Source organism: Myotis lucifugus, unplaced genomic scaffold (assembly GCF_000147115.1).
Source record: "Myotis lucifugus unplaced genomic scaffold, Myoluc2.0 scaffold_464, whole genome shotgun sequence".
In the NCBI taxonomy this organism is placed as follows: Eukaryota; Metazoa; Chordata; class Mammalia; order Chiroptera; family Vespertilionidae; genus Myotis; species Myotis lucifugus.
The window spans coordinates 292,212-301,720 of NW_005871512.1; the positions used below are offsets into that span (position 1 = coordinate 292,212).

A 9,509-nucleotide genomic window follows, 5' to 3' on the forward strand; every position below is an offset into this window, starting at 1 on the left:
GGGAGGGCCGGGTGTGATGAGCACCCTAGGAAGCTCTTCTGGCCGGGGATGGGGTGCAGGGGCAGGCGGGGTGGGGGAGGGGGGAGGAGGAGGGCTGCAGGGCCTATCACCACACACCTTCACCGTGTCCAGGGGGTAGCCCACAGCAACACCGCAGACGCCTGGAAGGAAACCAGAGCTCGGGGTGAGGACAGCGGGAGCAGAACCCTCCTTGTCCAGTGCCTCATCAACAGGAGAGCCACCCTCTTCTGCAAACGAGGCAACGGAGGCTCCGAGAGCTGTAGGGACTCCCACCTGGCTGCTGGCGATGTCTCCTTCCCTGAGTCTTGGCCCCCAGCATGCTCCTCGCCCTGCCTCTGGGGCCATGTTTTGGGAGAACTTTTGGTCTGGCACTGGCTGGGCCTGTCCCAGGCCAGGCAGCGCTGGCCCTCAAGCCTCAGGCTGCGACCAGTTTGTCTGGGGGTGGGAGAGCCCAGCCCCCCCAGGGCTCCATGAAGGGCTCTTGGAACCGCGAGCTGTGGCACAGAGTGGACGCAAGGCTTCCTGGACCCGGGCCCTCTGCCCCGCAGAGCGGGCTGGTGCCACCATCCTGTTTCCGTCTCCTTTCCTGACACCAGGGACTCAATGTCCAGGCCCCAGCACTGCCATGGGGAAGCTGGAGAGTGAGCAGACAGGTCCCTGGGGATGGGTGGCGAGGGCCATGTGAGGGCAGTAATGCTTTGGGGTTGGGTCCTATTTACTCTGTATCCCAGGACTCAATAAACATGCATGAATGAAAGAATAGAGTGAATGAATGGATGAAATGAAGTAAAAGACTGACTGACTTGAAAAGAATTACCCTCCTTGACCCTCACATAAACCTCAGCAAACTCCTATTCATCCATCAAAGCCCTCCCACAGCACCACCTCCTCTCCGGAGCCCTCCCTCACCCCTGAGCTCAGGCTGCCTCTGTTCCCAGAAGCCTGTGGATCAGCGCCCCTGTCCCACAGCATGCCAGCTCTGCCTCCAGAGCTGGAGTCAAGGACAAGGCCCACGTCTGTTCCTTGTGACGCGGGACCCAGCACAGAGCAGAAGCCCTTTCTGCCAGGCCTTCCGTGGACTCCAGAGGAAACATGTGACATCCAAGATCCCTTCCCGGCTGTGTGATCTTGGGCAAGCCAAGCCCCATTTCTGAGCCTCCTCCTTAGGGGGCTGATGTCCAGGGCAGCAGCTGGCCTCAGTCCCTGCACACAGTAGGACCTCAGCAAGCCTCTGGATGGGGCCAGAGCCCTGGTCTCCCTGGCTTGGCGCTGCTCCCCTCCCCTCCCACACTGTTCCCAGAAGTAAGGACAGGAAGGAGCCCACTGCTGTTTCACACGATAAGCAAGGCCAAGGGTGCCCGGCCCAAAACAGCCTCCACCGCCTGCAAGGTGGGCGGCTGGGAGGATCCGGAGCCCGAATGAGCCTGTTTCCCAATGGGCCAGTTACCTGTCTGGGTCTGTCTTTCGCAATGAGGCCTTTCCCCAGAAATAAAAACAGTTGCACACGGTGGCTGGGCAGGCGGGGCTGGGGCGGGGCTGGGGCGGGGACGGGCCCTCCCCTCCTCGGCCCACAGCTTCCAGGCAGCAATGTCCTCACTGTCCACCTCTCCTGGAGCTTCTGGTCCTTTCCCGGCTCAGCCAGTCCTCTGTGCTGGTCACTCCCAGCCTCCTCTTGGCCCAGGCAAAGACCACCTCTGCCCCTGAGCCCCCCATCCCAGAACTGCCCCTCAGCCTCCCCAGCTGGGCCCCCCAGGCCAGTGCAGACTCACCCCCACCCCCCCCACCTGCACCCAGCCCTGTGTTGCCACTGGAGTCTCCCAGGAACCAGCTCTGTCCTCCTGTCACTCAGCACCCAGGCCCACACCAGGTCCCAGCCACTTCTGGGGTGACTCCTCAAACCCCACGTCTTCCAGAGGCCCCCCTAGGACAGAGCATCCCCCAGCTCCTCCAGGTACCCCCAGGAGCAACAGTCCCCTACAAGGCCCTGCTGCCCTGTCCTCTACCTCCGATGGCTCCAGCAATAAAATCCATGGACAACGTGGGTGTCCCTCCTGAGAACAGTCCAATGTCACCACCAACAACCGGTCAGGTCCTCTCAGACCTTAAATACCTGCAGTGGGGGAGGGGGTGGAAGCAGGTGCTGCTGGCCAGTGGCCCAGAGGCAGAGGTCATGCTGGAAAGCAGGCAGGTCGATGCCCACCTGGATTCCCGCCCACCCCGCCCCTAATGCCCCTTGTCCCAGTGCCCTCAGGACCCAGCTGTGGGCAGTAGAGAGAGGCCACAGGAGCATCAGGCTCTGGGGACACAGGACCACTGTCCACAACCTGCAGGCCTGGGCCCCAGACCATGTCCAGACACCTCCGGGGAGGTCCAGGAACGGGGCTGTGATGTCCCTGCCCCTCCAGCCCCAGCTCACACCTCATTGGTGTCTTGGGCCTCCCTGACTCCCCTGGAGTGATTCCTGCTCAGGAAACCCACAAAGCTCCCTCACTTGCCCTGGCCAGTTTGGCTCAGTGGACAGAGCGTCGGCCTGCGTACTGAAGGGTCCCAGGTTCGACTCCAGTCAAGGACACGTACCTCGGTTGCAGGCTCCCAGCTCTGGTCGAGGGCATGCGGGAGACAACCAATCGATGTGTCTCTCTCATATTAGTGTTTGTCTCTGTCTCTCCCCCTCCCTTCCACTCTCTCTAAAAATCAATGGAAAAAATCCTCGGGTGAGGATTTAAAAAAAAAAAAAGCTCCCTCACTTATTCATTCAACAAACACTATCAGAGCTGAGGCTGCACTGAGGCAAATAAGGCCCGAGCCCAGTCCTCAAGGCGTCTAGTTGACAGGGAGGGGTGGGGGCATGGGCCACTGATGCCTGGCACCCAGAAGGCTGGTCAGGGCCCTCCTGGGAGCAGCATGAACACCAGCCGCCCACAGTTGGTTCCACCCCCTTCACACTGCCCTGGTCCCACACTGTCCCTGCTCCCAGGGCCCCAGTGAAGTCTGCCTCCACTTGAGTCCCCCACCCCAGCAAGACCCAGCGCTGAGCAGAGCTTGCTGAGCAAGGAGACCACGCCCTGTGAGGCCCACTGCTGGGCTGGCCGTTTGGCCTCTAACCAAACTAGAAGCTGCTCCAACAAGAGGCCGATTCCATCGGCTCGTCGCTCGAAATCATTGCAGCCCTGCGAGGACCCTGAGGCTCAGAGAGCCGTGAACTTGTCCAGGATGTCCCCTGACCAGAAACCTGGCCGGACCGGGGACGGTGGCCCTCAGGCAGGGCCACGTGTCCTGGTGGGTGGACTTGTAGGCCAGCCCTGAGCAGGCTGAGAATTGACAGAGGGCAGCCTCGCTGGCGCCTGCCCAGCCATTTTTGAGTGGAGGACACGAGTTGCCAGTAGCAATTGCCACGGCAGAGGGCAAAGGGCAGGAGGTGGTCCGTCCAAGGCCAGTTCTGATGCCTGTCCTGGACTTTAGAGAGAAGCAGCTCTGTCTGGTTAGGAGCCAAGCTGCCTGTGTTCAGATGCCAGCTCTGTCACTCATGTCAGCTCTGAAACCTCGGGCAAGCTCCCTGACCATTCTGTGCCTCCGTTTCTGCATCCACGAAATGAGGATAGTACCTGCCTCACGTCTGTGACCACTCAGGGCAAGCTCCAGTGGAAGTGGCCGGCCAAATGCAAAGGCTGCATTAATAGGAGCATAGGTTCTAGAAGGAAGGAGGTGACAGTCCTGTTATGAGCAGGTCAAGTACACCTGGAGCTTAGGCTCATTTGCAGATGCTAATGAAGGCCAGTACCTTGCGTGATGAGGGAGCTTGAGGAATGTTGTCTAACTGACAGAACAGGGAGCTGTTTAGTCCCATGATTTCTGCAGAGCATCTAATGTGGTAAGTACCACTCACCCCCTGGAACCTGAGCCAGGAACCCAGAAATTGCCCTGAATGCCTTTCCCCCTGCAGCCTACATCCAGTGAGGCACCCAGTCCTGTTTATGTTCAGATCCATTTCACAATCCATCTGCACAGCCCCCAGCTGCATCATCTCCCCCTCATGCCACAAACATAGCATGCCTACTACGTGCCACATTCCAGGCACCAGACCACAGCAGTAAACTCAGACTGTTGGGGTCCAACCCCAGCAGGTCCAGGGGTTCCCAAAGGTGTGGACGGAATCGGCGAAGAAGGAATGACACGGAGACAGCGTTCAGTTGATCAGCAGCCTAGCCAGGTTCTCTAGCCAAGTTCTGTGTGTTTTATTGTCTTGTTACATCTGTATTTATACCAGTTGATTTTAATCCTCTCAATTTGAACATGTTTAGGGGGCCTTCTTGATTTAATTGTAGAGCTTTTGAGTGTATGGTTTTGTGTAGTTTTCTTTGAAGTTGCTCTATTAAAATATCTATACATGTGACTCATAGTCCACTTTTAGTAAAGTAGAAAACTTGGTTGCGTTTCGTTCCCTTTACTCTTCTCACTTTTAAATATCATGATCTTTAATATCAGATAATGTTATCATTTTTGTTTTAATCATTGCATGTGAAATAGAACTCACGAGAAGAACAATTTGCGCATATTTCTGCTCCTGCCATTTCTCTTTATTCCTTTCTGATGCTCCCCCGAATTATCTTATTTTTTTTTCAAGACTAGCTACAAAAATGTATTACCTATTTACAGAAAAGCATGCATATCATCAAACAAAACAAATAAAATGCTTTTTCTCACCATGTAACACATTTATTTGTTATTTTAAAAGCCACATCATAAAAATAAGACACAAAAAGCATTGGTAAGTGTCTTGTTGGAGTCTTTTAAAAGAGCTAATCACTCATCATTCGAGGCGCAATACTCATAGACATCAGCTCTTGAAACAACAGTTTGCACGCATAAGGCATCCGCACCAGAGAAATCTGGGTCTTATTCCGACAGCCCCTGCATTCGTACGTATGGGTCCTGGTGTTAGCAATCGCCATCATTCCACAAAGATTGCAAACATGAACCTGGTAGGGATCTGATGCCTCAAACAGTCTCTCCCTTAAGAACTGGGCTGCCCCGTGGGCAATCTGACAGTCTCGTTCCATTTCACCAAAACGCAGGCCACCATCCCGGGATCTACCCTCCATGGGCTGTCTGTTAAGGATCTGAACAGGCCCCCTAGCACGGGAATGGATCTTGTCATCCACCATATGCTTCAAGCGCTGGTAGTAAGTGGGGCCGATGAAAATCTGTGATGTGATTTTTCTACCAGTGAATCCATTGTACAAGACCTCATTTCCTCTTAGATGGTAGCCATAACTGGACAAAAGGTGAGAAATCTTCTGCACATTAACGGCATCGTTAAATGGAGTGGCATCACCAATTTCGCCTTTGAGAGCTGAAACCTTCCCTTGAAGACATTCAATCAAGTGACCAATGGTCATCCGAGAGGGGATGGCATGGGGATTTATGATGATATCAGGGGTGATTCCTTCGCAGGTGAAAGGCATATCCTCTTGTCTGTACTGAATACCACAAGTACCCTTTTGACCGTGTCGACTGGCAAATTTATCTCCAATCTGTGGAATTCTGACAGAGCGTACCCTGATTTTACAAAATTTATATCCTTCCTGGTTGAGAGTTACCATAACCTGGTCCACAATGCCTGTCTCACTAGTCCTGAGGAAAGTGCTGCAGTCTCTCTTGGTATAGCGTCTGTTCGTGCTCTCCAGCTCATCTTCATTTTCAGGCAGGGTGGCTGTTTTGCCTATAATAACATCGTCTCCTGATACACGGACCCCGGGAGCTATCAGACCATCATCATCCAGCTTGTCATAGACGGCATGCCTCATCCCCTGGCATGTTTCACGTGCAGGCTTCTCAAAAACTTCTTGGTCAAATCCTTTTTGGGACTCCTGTTCTTTGTATGATCGATAGAAAACAGACCTGAAAAGGCCTCGGTCTACCGCTGAACGATTCATGATAACGGAGTCTTCTTGGTTATATCCGGTGTATGATGCAATGGCCACAATTGAATTGATGCCTGCTGGCAACTCTCTAAATCGCAAATATTCCGAAGACCGTGTAGTCACAAGCGGCTTTTGAGGATAGTAGAGAACATGGGCCAATGTATCCATACGGATGTGAAAGTTGGTGATATAAACTCCCATGGCCTGCTTACCCATAGCCGACTGGTATGTGTTTCTAGGGGACTGGTTATGATCAGGAAATGGAATAATCGATGCACAGACACCAAGAACCATCGACGGGTGAATCTCACAGTGTGTATATGTGGAAGAGTAAGCTACTCCCTTGTCTTGCAAATCATTTGGAGTCATTGCCAGCATCACTGTTTCTTCTTCTAGAGTATCAACATATTCCACTACCCCACTGGCCACGAGATTCTGCCAGCCGTAGTTGTTATATTCTCTCTCTTTTAATTGATCAATATGTCTCTTCTTCAGCAGAAGCTTTTGTTCTTCCACAATCAGAAGTGGTCTACAAAGACGCCCGGCATCCGTATAGATCCGAATCTCCCTCTCTCGAATATCTCTGATCATAGAAACTTCAGACACAATGATGTCCATCTGACGCCGCAATTTCCTGAGAGTGTTCATAAGTTGTTCGGGATCTTTATGTATTCCCACCCAGCAGCCGTTCACAAAAATCTTGGTTGCGCCAGCAATCGCTGCGGGAGAAATTTCTTCTAAATTTTCCATACTCCATTCTTCTAAAAATTCCAGAATTGGAGAAGGTTGAGATCCAACAGAAATATAAGCCATCAGGGCTAAGTTCTTCACAAGTCCTACAGCATGGCCCTCCGGAGTCTCGGCAGGACACACCATTCCCCACGACGTATTATGCAACTGTCTCGGTTTTGCCAGCTTGCCGTCTCTACCGATCGGAGAATTTAAACGACGCAGGTGAGAAAGAGTAGATGCAAACGTCAGGCGGTTTAACACCTGAGATACTCCGGCTCTGGCTTGATGAGCTTTCCTTTGGTCACCCCAGTTTCCAGTAGCTAAAGAGTATTTTAGGCCATCAGCTATAATCCTTGTTTGAATTGCCAACTCCAAGTTAAAATCCTTTCCCCGATCAATAAACTTCTGTGCATAGATCCGTACTTCTTTAAGCAAGTTCTTAAACAGGCCTCTAAATAAGAATGCAAGTAGCGGACCAGCAAGATCCAATCTTTTGTTTCCATAGTGATCTCTGTCATCTAATTCTCTTCTACCCAGAGCTGCTAGAAGTAACCTATGCACCATATACCCCAAGAAATAAGCTTTTTTGGTCTCACAAAAATCGCTGACACCAACGTGAGGGAGCATTTCTTTCTGTAAGACTTCTTTGGCATACTTAATTCTTTTCTCTTTGGTGACACCAGGCTTTGCCCCTCTCGAGCCAATGAAATTCAGTGCAACATTCTGTTCTTGGATGACAAAAGCTTCATCGAGAGAAGGTTTGACCATATCCAACATCTCTGGATCTTCAAAATCATAAATAATATGCTCTAAAATATCCCTGTCAGACACGAAACCTAATGCCCTGAACACAATAATAATGGGAACGTCTTGCTTGATAAAGGGTAGCGTTGCCACAATGCGCTGGCCGATAGCACTCTTTTTTGCACCCTGTCCTCCTCTTGCCAGCATGCTAACCCAAATAGTGCTGGTGGGTCGGGAAGAATTCTCCAGACATGACCTACACTCTCCTGTGTAGGCGTATTTAGAATCCTTTTTGGCAAACACATAGACCGTGTTTGTTGCCATTTTTTCTTGCGCAATCAGAACCTTTTCTGATCCATTAATAATGAAGTAGCCACCGGGATCCAAGGGGCACTCGTTTAACTCACAAAGATCACGATCTGTTAAGCCATTCAACAGGCAATAAGTTGAACGCAACATAATTGGAATTTTTCCTATACAAGTTTTCTGATACTGAGTCTGAAGTTGCTCTTGACCTTTTTTGGTGACTGTTTTTGTGATATCGACATAAAGTGGAGCAGAATACGTGAGATTCCGTAACCTGGCCTCATTTGGCATCAGCGGTGAAGGAGCACCATCTCTTTCCCAGTAAGTAGGCTTGGAGAGATAAATTTGTTCAAACTTCAACGAGTATCTTGGCGGTTCTTCAACTTCTCCACTAGCATGCTGAGCTTCAGCTTGCAGGTCTATAGGTGGAGCGTCTTCCACAATTCTTTGAACAGACACCTGAATAAACTCATCAAAAGAATCCAGCTGTTGTCTGACCAAGCCTTTCTCGTCAAAATAGGAACTGATTACAATCCAGCATGCTTCTTGCCACAACTCTGGGGTGATTTCCTCATCATGCTCGTCATATTGCATAGCCTCGTCTGGGTCGTACATTGTGGCAAATTGTTGGGGTCCAGCCCCAGCAGGTCCAGGGGTTCCCAAAGGTGTGGACGGAGTCGGCGAAGAAGGAATGACACAGAGACAGTGTTCAGTTGATCAGCAGCCTGGCCAGGATCTCTAGCCAGGATCTCCAGCCAAGTTCTGTCTGGGTTCTCCAGCCAGGTTCTGAGATCATTGTCTTGTTACTTCTGTATTTATACCAGTCAATTTTAATCCTCTCAATTTCCATTCGAAAGGTTAGGGCGTTTCTTATCTCCATTCCAGGGAGTAAAGATTATGTAGCTTAAGGGTGATTGTTGCTAGTTAAGGTGATTAACCACCCGCCTGGCATGTAGTTGAGGGGTTTTATTCCCTCCCTAACTTCAGGGAAAAATCCCTACCTGGGGAAACAACCTTTCTCGGAGAGGTGACCCTGGTTAAAACACATAGCGCCAAGAAGGGGAGCAAACATATTAAGAACAGTATGCCATATACGCCAGGTCCCTTGAGACATATGCTGTGCAGATGTTTCTTCCCTGCAGCGACTGTGTCAAGCAGCAAGGATGGACCGGCTTCCAGCATCAGACAAATGCCCCTGACCCATGGATCTTCTGTTCTAGGTGGGAAGACAGACACCAACACAATAAATAACAATACAGAGTCTGCCGGACGGTGATAAGGACCGAGGAGAGACGTAGAGTAGGGTGGGCACAGGGGCACTGGGTGGGGACGGGGCGGGGGGTGCGTTAGAAAAGGCAGCCCAAGAAGCTGACACTTGAGAGCGTGTTCTCTCAGTCACTGCCGCCAAGTTTCACCTGCCCTTTGTCTCCCAAACAAACACCCTTCTCCACAGCAGAGTGGAAAACCTCCCGCCTTTCCCTTTAGGCTGGTTTGCGCAGGTCTAACTGTCTCCCCCCCCAGCGGGGTGTTGTTGGCAGGCAGAGTCCAGCAGCTTTGTCTCTGAGCGCACAGCACCCTGCACAGGCCAGGCAGCCGGAGAGGCTCAGTGAATAAGTGCATGAAACAAATCAGTGAACAGATGAGTGGGTGGGTGGGTGTGTGGGTGGGTGGGTGGATGGATGGGTGGGTGGATAGATGGACGGGTGGGTGGGTGGACGGATGGGTGGGCCGATAAATGGATGGGTGGGCGGATGGGTGGGTGGGTGGGTAAATGGATGGGTG

General features: G+C 51.7%; 1 protein-coding gene and 1 pseudogene across 1 annotated transcript in view; both read right to left on the bottom strand.

Moving 5' to 3' along the window:
- The window catches only part of SLC25A47 (solute carrier family 25 member 47), a 5,348-nt gene extending 3,288 nt beyond the window's left edge, over positions 1 to 2,060 (bottom strand). The window contains exons 1-2 of the mRNA XM_006103106.3: positions 2,025 to 2,060; positions 118 to 161 (exon numbers count right to left, since the gene is read on the bottom strand). Of these exons, the coding sequence (XP_006103168.1) occupies positions 118 to 161; positions 2,025 to 2,052 (72 nt within the window). The 5' untranslated portion in view covers positions 2,053 to 2,060. The remainder of the gene's footprint in view (positions 1 to 117; positions 162 to 2,024) is intronic.
- A 2,760-nt stretch (positions 2,061 to 4,820) lies between these two features.
- LOC102417146 lies at positions 4,821 to 8,342 on the bottom strand (annotated as a pseudogene).
- Positions 8,343 to 9,509: the final 1,167 nt, after the last annotated feature.